Source organism: Mastigoproctus giganteus, chromosome 3 (assembly GCF_048544385.1).
Source record: "Mastigoproctus giganteus isolate SK-2022 chromosome 3, ASM4854438v1, whole genome shotgun sequence".
NCBI lineage: Eukaryota > Metazoa > Arthropoda > Arachnida > Uropygi > Thelyphonidae > Mastigoproctus > Mastigoproctus giganteus.
This window is the reverse complement of record NC_143577.1, coordinates 15686748-15714476: the sequence shown is the minus strand read 5'-3', so window position 1 is coordinate 15714476 and position 27729 is coordinate 15686748. Positions and strand designations below refer to the sequence as shown.

Below are 27729 nucleotides of genomic sequence, written 5' to 3'. Positions count from 1 at the left end.
TGAGTTGCAATGGAACGGAATAACTCCCCCACACCTCTATTTGACAAGCTGTTAATAGTTTGTGAAATAGAGGGTGGGGGAGTTATTTCGTCTACCAGAGCATAGGTCGATCAAACAGCCGTTCTGAATCATATTATATTACATTTCACAGTCCATCGTGCTTTTGTTTCTTGTACGTATGCCTGTTGGAATTAAAAACTAATGGAGCCTATTTTTCAATGCGGTGAGTAATGCAAGAAATTTCAATCTTTTTAAAGATGGCGGCTCCAAATAAAAATAGCTCTAACAGAACGTTCTAATACCTGCTCGCATGTAATGTAAATAATTTTGTGCTTATAAACTGACTGATTGGCTGGCAACTCTCTTGTATCGAGATGACAGGCTGAAATAATATTAGCCATGTCATTTATTTGGCTATAGATGTCCCATTACTGTCTTATATGATACACACAATACACACATATAATCAACAGAAATCTCTAGCTTCAATAAAGAAAAATTAATAAACAAAAAATCCATTTCAGTAATTAAAATAATAAAAAATATATACATTTTGCTTTTTGCTGTCTTCAACTTTCATATTAAAAAATCCATCTATTATAATTATTATCAAGATATATTCGCAACGTTTTTTTTAATGTTAACAATAAAAAAATCCGACTTAGGTTTAATAATAACGCAATATTTATTATTTTAATAAATGACAAACTTTAGAAGAAAATATGTAGAGGGCGCTGCTCAGAACGAAGCGCCACCCCGTTACAGATTCAAAGGTTACAACTAAAAGAAGCTTTGGTTTATTAATAACGCAATATTTATTATTTTAATAAATGACAAACTTTAGAATAAAAAATGTAGAGGGCGCTGCTCAGAACGAAGCGCCACCCCGCTACAGATTCAAAGGTTACAACTAAAAGAAACTTTGGTTTATTAATAATGCAATATTTATTATTTTAATAAATGACAAATTTCAGAAGAAAAAACGTAGAGGGCGCTGTTCAAAACGAAGCGCTACAGATTCAAAGGTTACAACTAAAAGAAACTTTGGTTTATTAAATAACGTAAATATTTATTATTTTAAATAAATAACAGAACTTAGAAGAAAAAAAGGTAGACGGCGCTGCTCAAAACATATTAAAACGTTACAACTAGCAAATAATTGAATAACTAGAAAATAATTGAAGATAAAAATAAACTGTTGTCTTACAAATCTAATTAAAATCGCTCTATATTTGTATCCAGCCTAACTCTTTCCTTCCTTTCTAAATGTATTAAAATAATTTACATTAAAATAATAACTAATTAATTGATTAAAACAGTTGATATTTATTAGTTAAAGCGGTCCCAGCCAACCAATGGCAACCTCGATTGAAACAGAAATGGAAATCAGAAAACTCATACTGAAACTGAAATAAAGAACTCACTCAGACAAAAAAAAAAAAGTGGGTCCTTTTTAAAATACAATTTTACAAACAAATTTTTCACATCCTACCAATACATACCAGTACATGAATATATTGCAACATTTGCTTACCTTAAATATCATACAATAACACGTATAAATACAAATGTCAAAAAATCAAATGTGTACATTAGTGTGAAAGGGTTTCCTTGACAAGGTTTTGCATGAAGTCCGGATGAAGGAAGGGAAGGGAACAACATCACCCACCAACGTGAAATCCATTACGTATTTAATTTATGACCGACTACATCCTAGACTCATTAGAGCATAACGTTAGACTTTCCCACACGGTTGAAGCGTGTAAGAGACCACCTGCTCACGTGCTATGAATAATCACGAGCGAACGATTGGGTAACCGGATCATCGCTATCAGAGAGGTGTAATTTCCGCCAGGAAAATGATAAATCTCTTTTGCTCGCTGCTTACGGAAGAAAAATCTAAACGTACTATAAACCCAATCCCTGAAATATAAACTTACTTGGTTATGCAAATGTTGTAGAACGCATCAGGAGAAACAGCAAAAGTATTGTTAGAGAAAAGCCACAAAGTATCATTCGGGATGTGAGGAAAAATGACAGGTAAATCCCTTATTCATGATTTACATAAGGAAAAGTTCGCAGAAGAGAGCAAGGGGCTGATTTTTTTTTTTTTTTTTTTTTTTTTGGGAGGCTGATGCTTCATACTCGTCTTAAAGGACGAGTATGAAGTTCTGGATGAAGGTTAAAAACATCGACCTTTCATCGTGGGTTGAAATTTGCAATACTGATTCTTCCAGATGTTTCTCTTCTGGATTCTATTAACATGTTTTTGTTGTTTCTTGTTTCTTTTCATGATAAAGTTTACTTCAGCGTATGTGTACTAAATCGACAACGAAAGTCGAACCAAAATGGCCGCGTGCTGACAGCCTAACGAGATTTGCGCTCCAGATAAAAATAAATGACTGGAAAGGTCAATTGCTGGTGTGCTGACTGTGCAATGGGTTTAGCAGGCGGAAGAACATTCAAAGAATGAACTTTGACATCAGAGAGCAAAGTCTAAATGTACAGAAGCAACATCTAAGCAGATAAAATAAACGGCAGAGTTTACAAACAGTGGAAGATGGCCACCCACGTTGTCTCCACTCCTGGGTGGGACCTAATCAAGATTTATTCAATTACAAAACAGCACTTACTTGCAGTACGATTCTCCTCGCGGATTCGAAACACATGAAGCTCCATTTTTGCAAGGATTAGGGGAACACGACACCAAACCTGAAAAATAATAATCAATAATTATTATCAATCTACTCGTCTATTGATGTTTTCTAATTTAATAAGCACATTTATTTCTTACTACCAATGAATCACCAATGCAAATCGTTCCTCACCATCCCCCCCCCAGCCCGTTCCCCCAAATGGTCAGGGATGAGAAAAACTGTTCGCGTGAAAACATTTTCCAGCCTAACTCCCACGTGAAACAAGCTTCATTACACAACGCGTGTTAATATAAATTATGGCCAACTGGTAGCAGGCACATAACCATTTAAGGAACGCCCAGGGTTAACCACTGAACACCTAACGGGATAAATGGGAGTTCCTCACAGCAGCTAGCATAGGATGACTAACAAGGAGACGGGAAGGAATTAGTCTAATAATTCTGAAGTCTAGCAATTCAAGTGGGTCTAAATAACCTTGTAACATGCAGTCAACTGAGTAACCATGTCTAATAATAAAAATCAAGGAGATAAACAGAAAATATCGACCTTCAATTAGTTCAGTAAGCAAGCCAGGCGATGAAAGCTATCTAATACTTTGAACCTTAATTTCACACTTTTTTTTTTTTATTTCTTTGAAATCTTAAGAGCTTATAATCGATGTTGGACAGCATTATATAATACAATACGCTTATGGTATAACATCTGTTTGTTGTATAAAAGAATTAAAAAAAAATTACAACCACCGAGTTTCTTATTGTAAGCAGGTAACTTCCATGTTGACTTCTAATTCAATTACTGTATATTATATCCACTGAGCTACCGTCGAGGGCTCTCCAGGGTAGCACAATGGATATAATCGCCATCCTCCAACACCGGGTAGAAAATGCCTAGGTTCGAATCCTGTCAATGACACAAGGAATTTTTATGAGCTTCTTTCACACCGTGTGCTAAATTAAAAATTACTCTTAGGGGATGATTGCATGGTTTTTCTTCTGAGAACTCGAGTTTTTCAGCAATTAAGCAAATCGATCACAGAATATACGCAATTTACAGACAATACACTACTCGCATCCTCTCCAAGTGTATAAGAAAAAATAAAAAGTACAATTTTAAAATACACACGTGTCCACTGAACCAGACTTTTCATCCGCAGGACCAGGCGATGTCACTGCCTTAGTCTAGTAGTAGAATGCCATAAAGCAGAATGCTAGGGAGCCTGGATTTTCCCAGCTATCACATGCCATCAGACTCAGATATCTGAATCTCAGAGAGGGTATGGGGGCTTTTCAGACTCCAAATGAGTTTTAGTCGGTCTCCATTGCCACTATATGATATAGAAAGTTTTATTAAAGCTCTTCTAATCCACAAAACAAGCATATGGTTAAAACAAGATTTACTGACGTTCGAATGCCTCCACTTCTGAAATCACTTTTGTACGAATACTACCCATTCTAACAGGCAGCAACTAAAACTTAGGCATAGTAGTTTGAACCAATGCTCAGAAAAGCTAATTCTGTATCTGTTAAAGCATCTCTCCCCCCTACTAGTTCGTGAGACGGTAAATTAGTATAAGATGCGCATTCTTCTTGCATCCAGTGCGATGGTTCTTAAGCGCACACACTTTTAGTTTTAGATCAAACGGCGTACGTATCTTTTAGCTTGTCTACCTCAACCAATCTCGCTGAAATTTAGCGATGTTTCCCCATCATTTATTATTATCCTCCAAGGCAGATTCGTTAATCGTGATTCTGAAACTCTGGGGAGATAAGGGGAAGGGAGGGAGAATCTTTAAGATCATTGCAATACATTCTCTCTCTCTCTCTGGGCCTCAATTATTTCTTCTATAACTACTGACTACGATGCAGGTTTTCTCTTATCGGCCTAATTTCACACTTTCTACAAAATTTCACTTCAATCTTTATTACCACCGATTTTTCTTCCTTTTTCTAAGTTCATTCGAGAACGACCAGGCCAATCAACCCCACCAAAGACAATCTACACATCCATCTATTATTTCTTATCATTTAAAGAGTTCCGCTTCTTCAGTTTCATTTCTATGATTTTTTCTAATCACTTCGTTCTAGAGATCCCATTTCCAGATAAATGAACAGAAAATACGCATATCGTGCAATCCTACAGTGGGACCTTGACAACAAAAGGTCCCAATGTAGTACTGCTTGAATGCAGCATGTTTTGAAGCATGCCGTGTATGTTTGAAGCACTCAACATTCAAATTGGCCATAAAACCGTAGGAACTAAGGCTGTGAGGCGTTAATATGTAGCGTCTGTAAACTGCGTGTAAATGGAAGAAATAAATCACGTTCTGGGAGGGGAAAACGAAGTTAATGTTCGTGACGTCACTCTTCCAGTATTGGATAAATCGATACAAAATGCTATGATTACAATAGATTGACCACAAAACTTTAAGCACCAGTTTTCTTAACAACTAAGCTGATTTTTGCAAAACATTCCTGCGAATATTTTCGATTCTTTTGTTGTCGAGGCCCCTGTAGAAATAATAATACAGTAGGGTATAGACAACAAAAAAAAAATATCACTTTGAAACATGCTTCAAACATACAAATGCTGTGAATTTTGGAATCCTCACTCAATATTCAAATTGGCCATCCAAGCCATAGGAACTAAGGACATGAGGAATTAATACGTAGTGTCTATAAACTGCGTGTATGTCGAAGAAATAAACCACAGTTTCTAGGTGGGAAGGGACTGCATGAGATCGGATAATAACGACCTGAGTGAAAAAAAGCATTTGCACGAATTGTTCCGATAGCGGCACGAAGACAACAACGCTTGCAATGAGCGACTGCCCAAAATAATACAACTACAAGCACACAAAATACAGTATTTAGTATTTTGGTTTGTTAACCCCAAGTGACCCAAGCCCTCCCACGACGATCATGCAAAAGCTTTGTCCAACTGATGTGCAACCCATCAATGGCCTCTTACATGAGAGACTTAATATCTGTAAACTTCACTCCATTCCGGCTGCAGAGATAAAAGATCCTCTCGGTCCCTTGTTGACAAAGTGTTATCCACATTCGGAGAACAAACAATCCCTTTCGTGCACGGGGTTGGCAAGTTCTTGTGACCTGTCGCTGATAAGGGGTGCCTTTATCTCTCGCTGAGCTCGTCTCCTAAGCAGTAAACCACAACACAGAGCAGCTCGCAGTCTTACTTGATGGAAGAAATCGGTCCGGTCTGATAACAGCAATCATTAATTTGTGGTCATGCGCTGTCTTGGAGGGAGGCGGAAAGACACGACTCCAATCACGATTTCGGAGGTGTTATTTAGGCTGCGAACACGCATCCAAATGTTGCATCACTTTCTCAATTATTTTCATCTGCTTCGCGGGGCTCACGACCCAAACGACCCCTCTGCTCATCACACATTCTTCTCTTTTCTACTCCTCCTCTTCCACCAACCGACAGCAGCATATACGCCCCGGAGGGAAGGATGTAGACATAAGCCCACGGCTTAATGTGTGAAGGGGCAGAGGATGACCAAGTTGGGTGAAAAGCTTCCCTTTCAGGGAAAAGTGAGCGTCTGGCTTTTCTCAGAAACATCAAATATTTAAGAGATAGTCACTCACTCAGCGAATCATATTTTTTGTTTCTTCAGCTGGAATACTGTGACACTTCTGTACAACTTGAAATATTGTTTTAAAGGCACTCTTAGGAAATGAAGTCGGATTATAATAGTTGCACAAGGCTTTTGGAACGTCAGTTTCGTGACGTCAGGCGAATGCAAAACTTTCAAGTACGTTAAAAAAATAAAAAAAAAGAAACTGGATTCTCTCTTAGATGCAATATAAATACTCTTATTCTGCGATCCTTACATTGGATCACAGAATAAGAGTATTCTGAGAGAAAAAAGAAAAACACGACGAGTCCGCCATGTTTTTCTTTTTTTTCTTTTTTTTTTTTTTTGTTTTTATTAGCTGGCTCCTTTAAGGAGCAGAATTTTGCTGACCTCTACAGTTACACGTAAAGAAGAGATATGCTTGCCGATATCACTGGTTGGACGTAAATGGTATGGGATATTATCCCTTAATAAGGGATTGCAGGCACCCAATAGGACAACCTATGGGAACAGGATCTGGTCCAGTTAGACACCTACTACTAACGTTTAAAATGGTGAGAAACGCAATCCACTGTAAACATTCCGAAAAATGGTGAAATGATTGGCTTCTGCAATACGACAATGCTCCATGTCACTCAAAATGTTTAATCCGGAAAAGTTTGATCTTATTTTTCTGATTTGGCACTGTGCAACTGTTTTCTATTCCAAAATTAAAACAGGACATGAAAGGAAAACATTTTAGCATTAGTATTAGTAATGGCCATATGGTGCAAGGAAGCTTGAGGCTTATGCTGCGCCAGCCAAAAAAATAAAAAAATAAAATAATAAAATAAAATAAATTGTTAATAAATAATAAAAGAAAAGGAAACACAACCTATGCATTTCTCTCCTTCCGTCGGTACTACCCACCTGACCTTTGAATTTCCCCAAACTGTCAGCCTCAGCCACCCGTGTAGGTAACTTATTCCAGTAATTTATAACTCTCTGGCTAAAATATAACTTCCTACAATCCAGTCTAAACATCTCCCCTCCCCTTTAACTTGAAATTATGGCTCCTAGTTCTAGAATCATTTATAACCGTGAAAAATTTCCTCATTCATTTTACTTTTGCCTCTTGGAGCCTTAAACACTTCAATCAAGTCTCCTCTAAGGTGCCTAGTTTCCAAGCCGTGCAACCCACATACTCAAAGTCTTTCCTCATATGGAAGGCCCTCGTCTGATCACACCAGGCCAGTCACCCGTCTTTGGACCAGTGTTGCCAACTCTTAATAATATTTCCCGCTAGCCGCATACTCAAAATCCGCTATTTTTAGCACTTGACCCGCCAAATTTTTTAAATTTTCATTTGTTTGTACTTTGTAGTGAATAAAAACAAACAAACAAATAGTATATATAAATAGTTATTTATTTTTCCGTTTTTAATATAAAATCAATATCTAAAAATCTAAATTAATTTCGAAATTCAATACCTCCTCATCATATGCTTCTTGTGTACTTATTTTGCGAAGCACTTCTTCAGGTAAAACATAATTTTTACAACACTTTTCAACTCTTTTGAGCCCGTATCGTACTGATAAGATTGCATTAACCATGCCAACGCTTGTGTGTTTTGTGTTTTACTAGATTTAAGTTGCTGAATATTCTTTCCACATCTACATTGGATAATGGCAAAATTAAAATATCCAATGCAAATTGGCTAATTTCTTTAAATGGATTTTCACCGCTTGCATCTCGATATTTCGAAACTTCTTACCAAAAATTCATTGTATTGTAGATGTTTTCCATTTAACGAGAGTAATGTTTATATACTGTTGCTCAATTTTTTTCAATTTTTACTTCAGACAATTTTAAATTTTGTAATAAATTTATCAGTGGTTCTTTTTGTTGCTTTAATATATTGTTAACTGAGATTAATGATATTTTTTCTAATTCTTTTATGTTGTCCAGAAGGCGTTGGTTTAATTGTAGATACAAATCAATCAAGAAATTACGACCTCTCTCTCTTATTGCCATTTCATCTGATAAGTTTATTCATTATTAACTCATTTATTTTTCTTTCAAATTGGTAACTTAAATATGGCTTGGGTTCTAAATAATTATTAATGTCCTCTTCTATCCTTTCAATATGTGTATTTGGTAAAAACATTTTATTGGCAATCATCGACAATAGCGTGTTTAAATCGTGTAGTAATAATGTAGGATCAGCAGTATTTGTTTACTCTTTGTACTTCAGATAAGATAGGTTTTAAAAATAAAAGATAATTACTTTCATCTTTGAACATTGAATAAAGAAGTTCTGCAGTATAACATTTGTCAGTCAAACGAGTTATTTCAAAATGGGCTTTTAATTCAATATACTGTTCTAAAATTCTTGTTATAGCAACTTCAATGGATAACCACCTTGTTTGACACGAATGAACTAGACTTCTAGGGAATGTTTCGCGTGTTGCATGAGATACTGCTAATTGCAAAGAATGACATACGCATTTAATTAATATCAAGTTCGGTACATCGGACTTCAAATGTGTATAAACGCTGTTATTAACTCCAATCATAACGCTAGCATTATCTGTCCCAATGCCCACAAGATTATTTAAAGAAAGTTTAAATTTTTCCAGCGTTATTTTAATTGAATTTGAAATATTTTCAGCGTTACATTGATCTAATTCTACAAGAGCTAAGAACGTAGAAAGTCTTTTATCGAATTGCTCATCGTAATACCCAATTGCAATACCTAATAGTTTTGTCACACTAATATCGTTTGATTCATCTAGTAACAAACTATAATTTGAAAAATCATCGAGCACTGACTTCAATAAATCTTTCTGAAAGTGGGGGTGTACGATATATTTGATAATGCCGCTGCATTTTGTTCGATGAGTTTTGGCTGTTTGATCTTGGAATGCATTCTTACATAATTCACCAAGGTGGTCTATTGCCAGTATTGAAGAGTGAGCACAAACAAACAAACTTAACTTTGCTTCAGCTTCCACTGTTTGTAAATTCTTGGTGGGAAAATTTAATTTAGATTGGTTGCCTGATCTATTAGGTGAAAATGGTTCTTCTACTGACTTAATATGTTTGAAAGTTTTTAAATGACTTTTAATGTCCGAAATTTTAGCAGTAAAATCAGACTTACATCTTGCTCCAGTTGGATGTTTTGGAATCTCTACTAACCAGTCTTTGAATTGCGGAAAAGCTAACCATTCCTTCCGAAAATTTTGGGTATATTTCGTTTTGTTTTTGTCCGCCATCCCGTAAGGTAAGGCTTATGGCCAGTCCGCCTCTATCGATAGAGAAAAAAATATGAAATCGTGAAACGCTTTGAGCGAAATGAAAGACCGTGTGATATTGCACGTGCTACAGACCTAAATGAGGGAACGCCGAGAATTACAAAGAATGCAGAGAAAATAAAAACAACTTTCATAGCGGGAACAACTCAAAGTGTAATTAAAATCCATTAACACACAAAGAATTGGAAGAGATGGAATGGCTGTTATCTGTTTGGATAGAAAATCAAACAAAAAACAAGTTTGCTTACGATAAAAGCAAAAGCATTAGCAATATTTTATTACGACCTTTACGTAATAAAAAAAATACGTAATAATCGTAATAAAATACGTAAGTATTTTTTTACGATTATTTATTGTGTTTGGTAATGTTTTGGTTACAAATGTGTGTTCAGTCTTGGGTGGTCGGCACCTAACCCAATTTTTCCCATAGGGCCTGTTGTTTTTATTGCACGAGGGTTTCTAGGAACACAACTATCGTGCTATACGAGGACTGACTATACTAAGATATTATTACACTGTGGTTATTAGAAATAATTATTACTTATTACTCTGTAGTTATTAGAAACGTTGAAAGAGATGTCGGTAATTCGGATCGCATTTCTTGGAAGCCAAACAAATACGACGAAGAAAAATTATCCAATGCCATTCCTTCGCGGTTTCAAAAAAAAGGCGTCATTAGAATTTTTCCCACATTTTTAGATTTGATCCAACAATTTAAAGCTATGACCCAATGATCAGGTCGTTTGACCGCGAGCGTAACTACGTAAAATTGTTGGGGTTCTCGTCAGGGAAATCCAGAATAATATAAAACCGATTCTTCGCTTTATAAAAAAAAACTATGAAATATGTTATCCCTACTATTTCAATTATGAATTATTTTTATTGTTAATTAAATAATTAATTGAACAATTAATTTAATATTTCTTAAATGAATATTTCTTAATTTAAATGTTACATTGCCAAAATACATAAAATGCTAAACATTTATACTCTTCCCGCTAAAAAATCCGCTATCCGCTATTTCATATTTTTATCCGCTAAACCTGAAGCAATTCCGCTAAATCTAGCGGGAAAACCGCTAAAATGGCAACACTGCTTTGGACCCTTTCAAGAAGCTCGGTGTCTTTTTTAAGGAGCGGTGACCACACTTGGAATACTGTGTTCAAGTGTGGAGACCGCACCTGAAATGTCAAGCGGGAAGGCCCATGGTGTGGACACTATGGGTCTTCCTTGCAACCTGTCTACAATGCTCGTAGAAATTAACTCCCAAGTCCTTTTTCTTCCACTACTGACTTTAGTTCAACTCCACCAAGTATATAAATTATTTTGGGGTTGCTGTTCCTCAGGTGTAAGACCTTGCATTTTGCTGAATTAAACATAGCTGCCACTTTTTTCACCATCCCTGAAATCTAACTAGGTCACTCTTAAGAAGCTCTGCTTGGCGGTATCATTAACTACTCTTCAAGAAGATTCAAGGATCGATTCAAAAAATCTGATTAAACACGATTGAGGGACCACCTAAAAGTATTCACGAAAGAAAACTTCCAGAAATATTTTGATCAGTGGCAGTCAAGGTGGAATGCGTGACTTTGATCAAACCCCGTACTGATTAATGATGCCTTATGCCCTATGTTGCCAATTACCAAATGTTTTCAGATATTCTTCTAGTGCATGTGGTCGTCCTTCGGTGAATAAAGAAAAACACATAAATAACTTTCTATCCCCATTTGAAAATTAATTTCTTCTAAGGAAGTTGGAACAAACGAATGTATAATGAAAACAAGCGTATCAACTGGTTAATGCTGGTCCGTATCCTATTCAAAATGTGTACGAAATGACCTTGTCAAAAGCATACCACCCATTACCGCTACTGGATAGCACAGCCAGGGGAGAGTCGGACGTGATCTACGTGCACACACACTATAGAGATCACAAAGAAGGTCCCCCATAATAAAAAGGACTCCCTTAATCGAAAGTACGAGCAGTTAGGGCCCTCACTAAAGCTGCACCGAGAACTTTATCACGTTCCATCACAACTCACGAAATCCATTCATATACGTCACAATGTGGGAACTGGATTACCATCTCAACACTATTACACACAGCCACCCTCGTGCAGGGCCCACATCCTGTCTGAACAGACATATGAGATGAAAGGGAGAAACGCCAACAAACAGCATCCAGAGATAGCGATTTTTTTTTAAGGGAAACGCTGGTCGTTCGTTATTTTTTAATCGTTCTATCCCACTCCAGATGCACTGTTGATACTTGCTGAATATACCTGCATCCCTTACACCCAAATATTTACTTTGCCTTTGTATGTTTGATAACAATAACAAGGCGCAAGTGTAGGAGGGAAAACTGAAAACACCAAAATAATTGCTAAATCGTCATGGAAACAGAATTTACTCAACAAAAAGGTGCAAAACAACCACTGTTTGTTTTTCTTCGGATATCATTATAAGATATTTGAGACAAGGTTAATTTCTGAAAAAAACATCAAAACCGGATATTGTACAGAGACGTCGCCACTAGGGGTCTACTGCCACTCTATATCACACATGCACCCTTCCCCCCTACCTGTCCCGTGCCCTAAGTTTTATCTAGATTAAAAATACTTTAAAATCGACTAAACTCTGATTTATGTAGATATATATACACTCGGTGATCACTGAACTATGACGACTCCATCTGTAATGAATTATGCCACATAGCTCACAGTATAAAAAGCACAACAGCCTCGTACGCTAGGGCAGTGATAATATGCATGTGGTCGTGCAAGTCAAAGTGATAAAAGTAGCAGCTATGGGACGTAGTAAAGGGTTTCAAAAGAACATGATTGCGGGAGCTCGTGCGTTGGGTGCTACCATATCGAAAACAGCATGTCTTGTCGGTTGCTCTCAGTCCACTATGATTAAAGAGTACAAAGAATGGTGTCAAACGGATCAAAGCACCTCCTGCAGACCGAATTGTAAAGGATTGCACACAGTGGATGAGTGAAGAGTGCAGCACATTGTACGGGCTCAACTTTAGGACACTGTTAGTTGACATCGCAAAATGGGAAATGCAAGAACAATATCCCAAATGACGATGCGCGGCACACGCAGATATATGGGGTTCCACAGCAGACGATCCAAGAAACACCCTCTCCACACCGCTGATCATCGTGGTACCTACAACACGCTGGTTGGACTCTGAAGGACTGGAAACGAGTCCAAATACATGGTGTAACACGAGTCCATAGACCCATCGTGCATGGTGCCCACTAACCAGGTAGATGCGGTGATTGCTTAATATGGGGCATGTTTTGCTAGCAAGAATTAGGATCCCTGGTGCGTATGGACCAACCTTTCACTGGTAAGGTCAACCAGCAACTCTTAGGAGACCGCGTGCACTCTGCCAGGTTGCATTTTTTTCTGGACAGAAACAGGACCTTCCAAGACGTTAATGAGCCGTGTCATCGGGCCAGCACTCTACAAGAGTGGTTAGAGGAATACAATGAAGTTATGACCTATCTTGATTGGCCTTAAAATTCGCCTGACATCAATCCAGTTGAACACGTGTGGGATGTTTCGGAATGGGAAGTTAGGTGTATGGACACGACAGTCATATATTCCGATACTGCGGAAAGCCTTGCATAACAGCATGGCTGCAAATCCGTACTAACGGCTTTAGACATCTAGTGGAGTCAATGCCTAGAGAATACGGACTGTTATCGTCGGTCACCATTCGCACGATAGGCAGATGGTCATAATTCAATGATCACTCAATGTATACTATATTATGCCAAAAGTAACTGGGTGGTTACTGATAATAATTATTATAACGGTGACCAGGCGTAACCCAAATCTATTAATGTTGTGTTTTATATTGTCTGTAAAAGTGCCTTCACGTGCTGAAAAACCCAAAAAACCTCGAGGAACCCTACTCTCTCCGCCTGATATCGGGTAACTACAGCCTCGATTGAAGAGACTAAAAATTCCACCAGTCGTCTACGGGATTCTGACGCAGCCCTATTGAGTGGTGAAACAACTATACTCTCACATAGGACATGATTACTGATAACACGAAGACAGTATTTTACTCCATTCATTCTTCAACACACTGATCAATTCACCTACTAATTGTGGTCGTGTTCATCTGCCCCTAAGCCGAAGTTTCAGTTCATTCCAAAAGTTTTCATTCCGACTTCCAAAAGTCGGAGCTCTAGTCAGGTCAATGAAGCTTTTGCTCTCCCACGTCTTCAAATAAAGCCACTATAGGATTCAGTTTGACATGGTGCATAGTATGATAAATATAAAAGGGCCCTTCCAATACTACTGCCACAGTATGAGAAGAGTGGAACTGTCCAGAATGTCTACCGCATGGCATTCATTATTCAAGAACGAAGACCAATGATCCAAGTCCAAACCACAATGAATAACCTCAAACGTTCTAGTTGTGATCTTTGGTTTGTGTGCTGCAGCTCTTTGTGTATCAGTTCCCATGGCCTCCCTGGTTAATTGTATTCAATTAAAATTAGCGAACCACTCTTCTGAGAGTCTCTTTTCGTCAATTTCTGCAGTCTAGTTGAGAGTTTCCCAAACAGGATGATATTTTCAATTGGTGATTACGTCAGCCACCATAGATGTAGGTTACTGAAGTTTTACTGCAATGGTACGAAGAGATTTATTGCTAATATGCCATCCTGTGATTACTGGCCATGGAATGCACTAAGAGCAATGCCTCTATCTTGATTACTTCTATCGTGGAAGCAGTTGCTTTTATGGTTATTCCTGGCACGTGAGTGGCGAGTATGGTTCATTTTGCCTAAATTAAAAGTGTATCTGGTACTTTTAGAAATAGTGTATTTTCTATAACCCTCGTGGATAGCACAATGAATAAAATCACCGTCCTCCCCACAACGGGTGAAAAAGAGCTGAGTTCGAATCCTATCAATGACGCGAGGAATTTTTATGGGATTTGATTTGCACCATGGCTGAGTTAGTAGGCAGAGAGGGTTGCGTGTATTCTTTTTCTCCCAGAATACACGCAATTTACAGCACAATATACTGACGTCTCGTAACCTTAGCTGCTTTGGCGCTTAACATACACACCCTATTTCTTACAGGCTTTATAATCCCCCCCCCCAACCCGTTCTACCAACAAATTTTAATGATGATCAATCCAGACTGGATTACAGACGTGTGGGAAACATCAGAGTGGGCGCAAATGTCAGTGGGAAAAGCCAATTACGAACATCAACATTCTCAAAAAAAGTTTCATACTCATCAGTACACATGCCATGACAGAATCACGTTTAGAATTCTAATCAGACAAGGTCGCTGGATAGCCAGGGGTGAGAACACCGAAAAGTGATCAAGAATGACAAGGAGTTCTTTTCCACTCAGGGGTTGTGCTGTTTGTCACAAAAAAATAATAAATAAATAAATAGAAAACCCTACTTGTGAAACACTTTCAAAAACCAACGATGTATGGCTTGTCCACTGGAGGGTGCCAAAAGATGAAAAGACATTTTTTTTTTAATTTACTGAGTCCCGATATCTCTGCTTCGCCAGTGGAATAGTTCACAAAGAGCCAACATAGCCGACTCATGATCTGTTTTCTTCATGCATAGGAATTTTCTCATATCGAGCCAGCCAAGGGTTATGAATCCAATTACCGTACAACTGCACTTAACCTCAACTCTTTCCAAAGTAACAGACAAATCCATCAACCTTCAACTCTTACACTATCTTGAAACTGTTCATCTAATTAACCATCGACAAAATGGATTCCTTCAGTGTCGACCTTGGTGATATCTTAACTTGTGTTACTAATCTTGGACAAATTCTATGGAAAAGTTCAGAGAAAACTCGAGCAGTTGCACTCAACATTTCTAAGACTTCTGATCATGTTTAACTTAAAGATCTTCTATTGTCCCTCATCTGTTTTTACAATTGGGTAGCCAGTTTTTTGTTCTGTCTTCAAACTTTTCAAGTAATGCTGGAGTTCTTCAAGGTCCCATTTTTTAACTCATTATTTTCTCCCTACATATAAATAAAATAAATAATTTTTAGTTTATACTCCGGTACTATCGTATTTAGTAGTCACGGGCTTGAACCCCGGTCCACTCAAGGAACGCGTGCTATGCACTCTCGCTCTTGACCACTGGGCTACGTCAGGACCTTCCACCTTCTAGTTCGACTAGACTACTCTGCAAAAAAAAAAAAGTATAATTTCTCGAATATCCATCTCCAGTTCCTTAAATGCACATCTCCAATTCTCCAGTAGGATTGGTTGGTCTTTGACACGTCGATGCATTCGAGTGAACATGAGCGTTAAAAATTGAAAATAAAGCAAGAATTTTAAAATCTACCTAATCAATTGCTTTTTGTTTTCTCGATGGGAAAATTGTTCCCCGTCCTCAGTTTAGTCTAGAAACATCATCGAAATACTTCTGAAGCGAACTAAACTGCTTCTATTTAAAAATAAAAAAATAAAAATAAAAAACATTATATATATATATTTTTTTACTCCGATAACAGAACTAAAGCTTTCTATTCCAATACCACTGATGAAGTGCTTTTAACTTTGTTTGAAACGTCCGGTTCTAAAGCCCTTGGTCAGAAATTCGGAGAAAAAAAAATTTCCCACTGATAAAAAAAGGCTAAAAATAAATTATGAAGTTTATCTGTCATTGGGTAACTCGCTAAGTATAAAAATAATTTTTTTTTTTTTTTTTGCTTTGAAAATTCTGATTTTTTATAATGAAGTTGCTGTTGGCCAACACAAATAACAAAAGGCTTCTCCTACTACATATATAAACAAAGGAAAAAATAGGGGAAGAGAAACAAGCGCGCTGTAGTGAATATGTGGAAGAAGCACCGGGCTCAATGGAACAATCCAGTAAACGAAAGAAAAACATTCTGAGTTCAATGAAACCAACGCCTAGCAGAACAAAACAAGTTCGTACTGTTCTAAGTTACCATCTTTGTTCCGTGCTTCTTAAGTTCAGTTTGAGAAAAAATCTACAAAGGTTTCAGTATTGAATGAAACCAGAAAATGCGTGACCCTGTTTAGACATATAAAATCGTAAATTATATTTATGAATCGGCTTCGTTCTATCTCAAAGGTCTTACAGTTTAAGCCTTCCTGATTAAACCGATAAAGTCGAACTAGTTCCAATCGAGGACACGTCATCCGTGTGAGGAGATTCCAGCGTAGTGTACCTGTTGCCTAGAACAATGCAGAACCTAAGAATAGAGCCTTGAGGGGGTCACTATAATCCGCAAGGTTTATTACCGAGATATACATGACAGAATGGCAAGTCGATGACAGTGGAAGACAAATCCCGTGGCCTGACTTGGCAAAACGGATAAAGTCAGGTATGAAAGCGGATGTAAGACAAAAACGGAATGTCCTTACTTCGGGTGGTATGTAAACCGTACCAACATAATTGACGTTAATCCTTGCTTGATCGAAATACGAAAAGACAACGCTTGTCGTGACCGCTGGCTTATTAGACCAGTTTAAAGTAAGGCACACGAGACGTCCGAGATCGAAGGATTTGATTAACCTGCAAGTACAACGATGCAAAGAAATCTCACGGACCACTGAACAGGTTGACAAGTTCTACATGGGAATTGGAAATTACTTCAACGAGTTTCATTTACAGGATGTACGCTTATAAGGTTAACCAGCTTAGCCATAAAAAACAAAAACATTGAAGTATCTTATTAATTAAAGAAATATTACTTCGACAGTTGTAGTACGTGTTGACGTCGTGGAAGAGTGATATGAGTTTAATATGAAGTTCTACACTCATTGGCCAAAATAAGTTGCACATAGTATGATCAAAAGGTCCTTGGTATCATATAAGTACTGCACGCTTTCCTGAGCTTTTCAGTCGATTCGGTCAGAGAAAAACAAGAGATCTTCACAAAGGTGTTATTGCTGGAACAAGTTTAGCAAGAGCCACGATTGAGAAAACAAAAGGAAATCACTGGTGTGTCGAAAGCAACTATCTCAAAAGTACGCAATGAGTGGAAGACGAAAGGAGAATGAAGAAAATCGTTGGTGCTCCAAGAAGGTGATCGCAAGAATTTGAAACGGTCACCAAGTGTGCAGCAAATGACTGAAAAATCCAATTTAGGCAAAAAAAAAGACCTATTTCAGCGAAACTATGCGGAAGGAATTGGAGAAAATATGGGATTTGGTAGTAGGCCTCTACAAAAGCCAACCTGTAATGCTTCATTTTGACCCAGATTGCGATGGATTCTTTCAAGAATGAAACGCAACTATCCACGTGCAAAAATTGAATCTGAATGGTTCCAGGAATATAGCCAAGTTTTCCGACATCTCACAATTCTCAGACCTGATTCCAATTGAGAATGTCTGGGATATGTTCAAAAAGAGCTTTGCAATTGTCTGATAACCACAATACAGCAGCTGACAAATCAGAGGAGTCTAGCTTCAGATTTGACCATCTTCATTCACGTTTATTATATTTGGTTATGATTTCCTAATGACAGTGACCAGGAATAAACAATATTAAACGCCCTAGGCGAAACCTTAGGTGTGCGCCCCTAATAAGTTTTTATAAACTTATGCGGGAAGTAAATCACCATAATTCTCATTAAAAAATTGAAAAAATTTATAATTTCATCTTGTCCCTTCTGTTTATCCCTTCATAATTAAGTATCCGTATTTTTACTGATATTACGTAATTTTATCTGAGTTTGTGTAGAATTTGTGGCGTCCTAGGCAACAGTCTACTTTTCGTAGTGGGAAACACCGGCCCTGATTATGGCAAAATCAGGCAATAAGACTCGAAGTCAAGGACTGTCAAGAAAAACAACATATCGGGATGACTATTAACTGATCAAAAGAGCAAAATGCCAGAGCTGTGGCAGCTATACAGTTTTCGAGTTCAAGCAAGGGTCCTGAATGTTCTTCAAAATGTAGTTCTCCCCCATTAGGCAGAGAGAAGTTTTCCAAACGCATATATAGTACAAGGCCAATAAAGGGTTCAACACCAGCGCATTTATTTATTTACATACTTCTCACCCACACAGCAAGCAGACCCTAAAATATATATTAATATCATTTGCATAAAGTTTCCACTCAACATTAGCAGTGAAATACGTACATATACTGTGTACAAATATTCAAATCTAAAAATATAAAAAAATCGGACAGTTGATGTGAATAAATGTACAACGACGCATCTACATTTAAGACATTCAAACAGACAGCTCAAAAAACCGTGGGAAAATGTAGTCCTCGCCCACAATACTAGAAACGGCCAGTGAATAACTTTCGTAAAAAGCGCGAGAAAACATAAAACTGAAATGTTAATTAGTACAGAAGCTACCGTAAGGGTGCGCTGATGGTACAGTCAGTAATGCATGGAAAAAAACAAAAATCGAGAAACAGTGCTTTACCTGCAGCATTTCAACACCACCTCAAAAAGCCCGAGGACGTCTGCAAGTGAAGGGTAGCCCTAATCTTTACCGGCTCATCTAGATAGAGGGGAGCGTGGGAACGCACGCGGTGTGCTGGCAGAAAGTTGGCAGCGTCCATGATGTTCTCTGTCAACGCCACGGGCCCTTCACCCTGTACCAACAGAGAAGCGGCGGAAATACATAAAAGTGTGACGCTAATACGATGGTGCGATAAGGTCAACATTGTGCACTGTAAGTGGTGTTTAGGAACGCTTAATGGTCACGTGCCATTCAGTATGTTCACAATATTCCAAGAAGGCCACTTCTTACAGACCTCGAAACCAACAAGGCTGGGCATAAGTCAAGTTTCGTAAATTCAACGTGTCGTACTGAAGAATTAATTCTCCACCTACCACTACTGATCCCACCCGCATCTAAAATGCAGCCAGCAATCCTCCCCAAAAGGTTCTTTTCTTATAGTGTACAGTTTCTTGATAGCTTTATTTCATTTTATTTTATATATTGGTTCTCCATTTTAGCTTAATTTTTCTCGATAAATAACGTATTACAATTTCTCTGTGTATTACAAAAATTCCACAATTATCAACCAAATTCTTCATATTCTCTAACACAAGGAGGGAAAAGCTGCTTTTCACTAATCCATTCAAAGCTGCAGTCAGGGTGTGTGGGCTTAGAAGAACGCCTGAAAATCCTCTAATCTCACCTACAACAATAATCTGTTCTGGTTAAGCTCTTTACTTCGAGAAATCGTCAGTTTGACTTCGATTGATCTGACAGGCCCAAGCAGGAGAGGTAAGTAGGAAACAGAAAATGATCAAAGAGCTGACCGGCACCTCCGGGTACAAAGAAAACTGTCAAGACGTTATGTTTCAGCTTGTTAGACCTTAGTCGAAGATCCTCGTGGTAGCACAGTTATGATCACCGTCCTCCCCACACCGGGTGGAAAAAAACTGAGTTCGAATCTTGTCGATGACAAGGAATTTTTACAGGCCTTTTTCACAACCTGAGTTAGTCGGTCTCAGGCGAGGGCGGCATGGTTTTTTTTTAACTCCCAGAAACTTGGATTTTTAATCCAGCAAATCGACAACTGAACACACGCAATTTACAGCTTATATACAGCCCAATATGGCACAAAACCGTACTAAAAGCAACAACAAACCTTAATGGAAGAACTAGAAGCTACAGGGTATTCAGGTGAACAGATTTTCTTCGAAAGGGTATATCGTATTGTAGATGAAATGAACCCCCATTTTCAGAAACAAGCCTGTAAATACTGTAGCTGAAGTTCTCATATGTCATATTTATCAACAAGTAAATAAATTACTAAAACCCAAATAACCCAATTCGTTTTTTAGCAATTCTTCGGTGAGGGTTAATTATGGAATGGAGGCGAGACTCCACATTATCAACTGTCCACAATTATCGAAAGTCACACAAAAAAGGGACGTAGTAAAAACCAGTGGGCACAACTATTACTTTTCTCAAGGTGTACTGAAAGCAGGACTTTCCCACTAGGGTAGAACACTGAAACTTTCAAATGTCATCGGAAATAATAGGTCAATAAAATAGGCTACGGGCATACGACAATAAAGTCGTCATTAGCGCAACTCACTCTGAAGGTCAGAACTTGTTTTACTACAGCGATCAGGGTTTGTGAGAAGTCGTCAGGAGTCCTCAGGCACATTATTGCTATGGATCTCTCACAAGAAGAATCCTGGAAATGTGTAACTCAAATTGTACCCCGCCCTGACCTTGCGTTGCTTATTTCGTCTGATACCGGAGGGGGGGATGGTCTTATTTAATGCCAAGGCAAAAACGTTACAATGGGAGAATGTTTAAGAAAGTGTCTATGAAGAATGTACAGTGCTCTTGACGGTGACAGATGCGAAGCAAGCGTCTGTCCGAAAGAGAAGTATGACCTACGTTTCAGAGTACAAAGATTAGATGTTGGTTTCAAGGAAATCTAAAAAGTAAGATAAGATCACTACTAGAAGGGATCGTGTTTCACCGCGAAGAAGTCTGACTCAGAGAGAAAGTTATACGACTCACATTACGGGTCCAGTGATCGCATTACAATCTGATTATGGTGCACAGTTAACTGACTTTAACGGGAAAAACAAAATCAGCTCCAGTGCCGGGAGAACCATCTACATGTTCAACTCGGGATATGTGAACAGAGAAACCCCCACACAATAACACGGAACTTAGGGAGTGAAATAATCACTCAGCTTTACTTTAAAATAATGAAAACACGAAGATTAATAAAAAACATCTAGTTAGAAAAAAAGGAATTTTTAATGTCGATTATGACCCTAGTGCGTTTTAATGACATCAGTAATCCTCTGGGTTACACTTTCTAGAAGTTTTTAGCATGTGGGGACTGGAATTTTGCCCCAAATCTCCCGTATGGTTGCGACTGATTCTCTGATTACACTATGGTATCCTGCTCTGGCTCTCAACTGTTGTTCCAAAACGTCCCAAAGATGTTTAACTGGTTTCAGATCTGGGCTGGAAATGGCAGGTTCACTACACTGTTCTCGGGTTATGATGCCACAATGGACAGCTGCATTCATGGTTTTATCGATGACAAAAGGTAGACCAAGAGCAAACTGAATAAAACGAGCCCATGCCATCACACTATCACCACAGAAATCCATTATTGATGAAATACAACCTGGATGAAACTTTTCTTCGTATATATCACACCCAGAAGTGCCAGTCTTGTTTGGATTTTGTAGCGTGATTTCATCACTCTACATAATCTTGTGCTACTGTTGTAATGTCCAATTATTCCATCCTCTCCACAAGGATAGAGGTGGGTATTATGAGAAACTGCTGTTCCACGATAACCCATTCTATACAATGTTTTCGCGATTGCTGCTGGGCCTACACTTATATCAGTTCTATCAACAACTCGGAATAATCTATCTGTTCCATGGACACGTCCGCTATGTGTCAACGAATTATCAATCTTGTGCCCTTGCGATTTCCTCTCAATTGGTGACATGTTCTGGGAGTCCCAATGGTAGTCCGCCTGGATTGGAATGAATGGTCGCGTAAGACGCTTTCAACAGTTGATTTTGGATATCCACACTGTTCCTGCTATCTGTTCCATGGACACGTCCGCTATGTGTCAACGAATTATCACTCTTGTTAAGGGATCTCTAGATCATTTTCTCGCTGTCACATGGCAGGTAGTGAATGTGTACGCACCACCTGTGTGTTAATAAATAATTTGCATAAAGCGTTTTCCAGAGAGCCATCGATGAAATTAATGCCTATAGCATTACGCAATATTAAAATTTTATTTAATCCTTTAAACTCGTCCGTATAATAATTACTAAAACTTTAAATTTGCTAGCAAAGATTTATCCAGTGAAATTAACGAAATTGTCAAGAGGAGTCAATAAACCTTTGACTACAATACGCCATATCCAAAAATTTCATTACTTCATACAGCATGTCCCATTCACTTTTTCTTACTATTGAATACACCATGAATTATCAAACTAATAGAGCAAGCTTATCTGCGAAAAGATCTAAACCTCCCAAGCACTTCCTAATTCATTTCACAAATATACGTGGTCTCAATTCTAATCTCAACGATGTCCATTTCCACTTGCAGTCTGCCAAACCCCACGTACTTTTTCTGACAGAATCTCAGTTATCGGTTAATTCAACTACTGCTCATCTCAAATGCCCAAATTATTCGCTGTATGATTCCTTTCGCCTCAAAGGTGGTACTTGTGCATATGTCCGTTCTGATATTCCCTGTCAGAGACTTGGCAATTTGGAATCTCCTCTCTTTGATCTTCTCTGGCTTAAAATCTCTCTACCTCATTGTGTCAAATTCATCTGTTTTCTCTACCGTTCTCCCAACTCCACTAATCACTTGGAGCTCTTTGACTTCCTCTCTTTGCAACTTGACTTTCTCCAGTCCAACTTTCCTAACAGTGAGATAATTTTCCTTGGTGATTTTTAATGTTCACAACTCCAGCTGGCTTCCGTTTTCTAGTCACACCGCCCCAGCTGGTCGAGATGCTGAGGCTTTTGCAATTACTAATGACCTTGCACAGATTGTTCATTTACCTACAAGAATACCGGACAATTCCAAATCATACAGCCAATACGCTTGATCTTTTTCTCACAAACAACCCTTCTAAGTACACGGTTGAAGTGAGAGGTCCTTTAGGCACTTCAGATCACAACTTGGTGATTGTCTCTTCTCCAATGGAACCTTTATCTCATGGCTATTCCCAACCTCATATTGTTTGGCATTACAAGAATGCAAAATGGGACGACCTGCGAGACTTCTTTTCTTCTTTTCTTTGGTCGGATTACTGTTTCAAAACTTCTGATGTCAACATTTGCTCAGATCGTATCAGTGAAATTATTCTTGCAGGAATGGAATCCTTTATCCCACACTCCACTTTAAAATCTCATCCTTTATCTAAATCTTCGTTTTCCAATAAATGTGCTAAGGCTGTTCAAGAGAAGAATGTTGCATATCGTAATTGGCTTGTTTCTAATTCAGTTTCATTTTCTGCCTACACCAAAGCTTGCAACAATTGTAAGCAGTTATTAATCAGTCCTAACTAGATTTTGAACAGGCTGAGAGTAGAAAACTTGCTTCTTGCCCTAATGGTAGCCGAGCATTCTGGTCTCTTGCCAAAGCTATTGGCCGCAACTTTTGCCCATCCCTGCTCCCACCTCTGTCCAAACCAGATGGTTCTGTTGTCACTTCAGCCAAGGATAAAGCTGACCTGATAGCATCCCATTTTTCTTTCAACTCATGTATTAATGATCTTGGTAAAACACCTCCCACCATTCCCAACACGCTCCATTCAATTCCTCCTGTGGTCTTCCGTCAAAAGGATGTCAGAAGGATTTTGAAGAATCTTGATGCTAAGAAAGCTCCAGGTCCCGATGGTATTTCTCCACTTGTTCTCAAAACTTGTTCTCCTGAACTTACTCCTATTCTTTGCCGTATTTTTTCACTTTATTCCAAAGGTGTTTTTCCTTCTGCTTGGAAATTTGCTCATATCCAGCCAGTTCCTAAAAAGGGTGACAAATCCCTCCCATCCAATTATCGTCCCATTGCAATTACTTCTACTCTTTCTAATGTAATGGAGAACTCAATTAACCACCAACTCTTAAACTACCTAGAAATCTTCCATCTGATCAACGATCGCCAATATAGATTCCTTCAGTGTCGATCCACTGGTGATATTCTGGCTTATGTTACCCATTTATGGACTATATTCAATGGAAAGGTTCGGTGAAACACAAGTGGTTGCTCTTCACATCTCAAAGGCTTTCGATCGTGTTTGTCATAAAGGTCTTCTAAACAAGCTTCCATCTTATGGTTTCCCAACTGATTTTAGTACTGGTTATCCAGTATTCTCTCTGATCGCTCACTGAGGGTGTTGGTAGATGGCTCTCTGTCTTCTAACTTCTCCACTAATGCCGGTGTTCCCCAAGGTTCAGTTCTTTCCCCCCTCCCCCCTCTTTTCCTCTTGTATATTAATGACCTTCTTCCATTGACTGGAAATCCTATCCACAGTTTTGTCGATGATAGCACATTGCATTCCACTTTCCATTTTGAGAAAACTTGTCCTGCTCAATCAGCTTCAACTTCTCGAAAATCTGCTATCAATTCCTTAAATGCCGATCTTCAGGTAATCCTCCAGTGGGGCAAAGACAACTTAGTTGATTTCAACCCTTCTAAAACTCAGTCTTGTCTTATATCTCGCAAAAAGGATTCTTCTGCTCCTATGCTTATCTTTGGTGACACTCCGATTTCTAGGCAAAATGATATATCTCTTTTGGGGATTACTCTGACTTCTAATCTCTCTTGGCACATTACAAATATTGCTTCCTCTGCATCTAAAAAACTTGGTTTTCTCTTTGGCTCATAAACGAAAGTATATCAAACGACTATCATAAAAGAAGTTATTTTTCACTTTTATTAACGTTTCAACTAAAATTTAAATCTAATTAAAATTAATTTTAGTAATAATATTTTATATTAATATATATTTTAATTTAATTATAAAATTTTCTTTCGCCTGAATTTAATCTCTTTAAAAATGAGCTGGATATCATCATTCTTCTCTTTCTTGGTGATTCCATTCTACTTCTCTCTCAGGTTAACGCGGGAATTTTTTTTTTTTTTTTTTTTGGCTGGTGCAGCATGAGGCTTCTTTGCACCATATGGCTAATCTAATAATAATAATAATAATAACAGATACAGTGTCCCATTACTCGTATTTATAATTAATGCCTACGGATGCCTGTCTTCAATCATAAGGTGTCAGGAACCATAGAAAGCGATATGGCACGAAAGACCCACGTTTTCAACCCTTTGTCCATGTCCTTCGGTCAGCCACTGAAACAATTCAGACAGGTGAAATCCACCTGCTCCTTAACCTAACCTACAGCCCGGGGCTCATTTGCGTATAAATTCTAATCAGTTTCCCTTTAGCACCAAGCGACAGGTGACACCAAGCGCACGTTGGGTCAGTAGGAAACACCTGTCCCTAAAAGACGCTCTATTAATTAGCCGACAAGTCCTACCATTCATCGGGACACAAAGAGCAAAATATTCCCACGAATTAGACACTGATTTATTCTGCAAGTTCCTGGTACTTTCCATTATGTCTTTCATTGCTGGGAAATATATCATTCAATTAATTGATTCCAAGATGGCCGAATGTACCAAATATCCGTTGCCAATGGTCCGAGTTAAAAATTATTTAGCTACCAACGAACAGAAATTATTACAAAAAATCGCGCCTTGACAAGTGGTACCAAAGGTTCCCCCGCAATATCGGGAGGCGCCCGATGGTGGCGGGCATTCCTCCTAAGACATGGGTGGTTAGAACTTTGCTCAATACACAACCGATAAAACTAGTAATTAGCGAACAGGGTTCAGATGTTATCTTCAGTCACTGTTATAATTTAAACTTTACCATCACTTAAAACTTAATGTCAAAAGACAGAACTTACTGCCAAACGCCAGAATTTAATGCCAAACGACAGAACTTACTGCCAAACGACAGAATTTAATGCCAAACGACAGAATTTAATGCCAAACGACAGAACTTACTACCAAACGACAGAATTTAATGCCAAACGACAGAACTTACTACCAAACGACAGAATTTAATGCCAAACGACAAAACTTATACAAAAATAAACTTTCTGAACGTCTGATATATATCTAAAAGTATCTATAAATTATAAATTAAGAATATAAATACGTTTTGAACTACATAAGACGCGGTAATGTTCGGCTGCCACCTTACACTACCAAAACGGCCTACAAAAATCACTCCCTTACCTTGCACGACGTCAATCCCGACGAAGACGACCAGCAGGACGAAGGGTAACCTCGTTTGGTGCCGCATTCCGCTGACAATCCACTTGGCAAATACAAAAGTTACTTTTAGTCCTCGGTGCAAGACCGGGACAACATAAAAACCACACGGCTATCCTCAATATCCACAGTTTTCGTATCCTTTCAGGGCGCACAAAACACAATTTTGAAAACTTCACCTTCTGTACGAAGACACAATCTGCACCCGTCCCGCGCATGTAGTCATACCGACCTGTTGTTCAGAGTCCAAGCCAAGTTGGCGACCGCACTTCATGGAAACTAATTGCATTGTATACCTCCGCGGTAAACTTTTTAAGGTTCTTAATTTCTAGGTTTTATGGTAAACTATGCATCCATAAGGGCTCATCTATGTTTATATATGCTTAGGAATACAAAGGTTTGCAATACAATTTAATATTTAATCAGTTTCGCGCTCGGATGTTTGGAACTATTTCTTTTCTCACTCAGCATTCCAGAAGCAGTATCCTGGTCACATGAAGCGAACAGCAGCCACTCAGAGCACACCGTGCAAACTTTCTGGAGGACTTGGGGAATTCTTGTTGAGTGACGCAAGTAAGTGGCCGTCCCTATAAGCTATTCAAGTAACCCACCGAATGACTGCCTTTTTTATTTGGTCTTTTTTTTTTTTTTTAATTTATTTCGTGTCTGGCATTAGCGTGTTTATATTGCGTGCCATCTTGAATGGACTATACATGTTACCAACCAATTTAATCCATTGAAGCAGTTCGAAAGGAACTATTCAAATGACGTTGCTGTTCAGGGGCATCGGCGCGAAATTTTCGAGATAGATAGAATGGCAAATATTTAGCTGTGACATCTTTCAAAGCTTAAAGAGATCTGCTGTACAATATTACTAAGAAATCATTTGAATATTTTTTTCTTTTTCTGTATAATTCCAGGCAAAATTACGAGGGGAGTTCAAAAAACATTTGAACACCCCTCGTAATTTCGAGGACAGATTCTTTTGCCACATTTCAACACACATCCGCAGGCCAGTTTTAAAGAGGTCCTCTCACTGTCTTTCAAAGTCCATGGCAGAGCTACATGATAATCCCTATAATCCTCTTCCAGGGAAACAGTTTCTAGAAGGAAGTAGTTTTATTCCCAACTACATAAAGGAATTAATGTATGCGCAAAGCGCTTGTAATTAATTTTAAAAAATGAATTTTATACTAACGCCTTGCATGTATTATATTAACGCCAAAAAGCGTAAATGTGAACCACGTGTTCCTGCTACGTTTAAATCCGGGTAACAATGCACTTATTATGCGTTCGGACCATAAGAAGCAGGGGAATTTTAGGTTCAGTATTTTCAGAAAAAGAGCGTCTTATA

At 38.3% G+C, this 27729-nt stretch overlaps 1 protein-coding gene across 2 annotated transcripts in view; it reads right to left on the bottom strand.

Moving 5' to 3' along the window:
• LOC150087734 (uncharacterized) overlaps window positions 1-26592 on the bottom strand; it is a 176587-nt gene extending 149995 nt beyond the window's left edge. For both annotated transcript variants that reach the window (XM_090369185.1, XM_090369186.1), the window contains exons 1-2: window positions 26340-26592; window positions 2634-2712 (exon numbers count right to left, since the gene is read on the bottom strand). In XM_090369185.1, coding sequence (XP_090225311.1) covers window positions 2634-2712; window positions 26340-26406 — 146 coding nt within the window. In that variant the 5' untranslated portion in view covers window positions 26407-26592. The remainder of the gene's footprint in view (window positions 1-2633; window positions 2713-26339) is intronic.
• Window positions 26593-27729: the final 1137 nt, after the last annotated feature.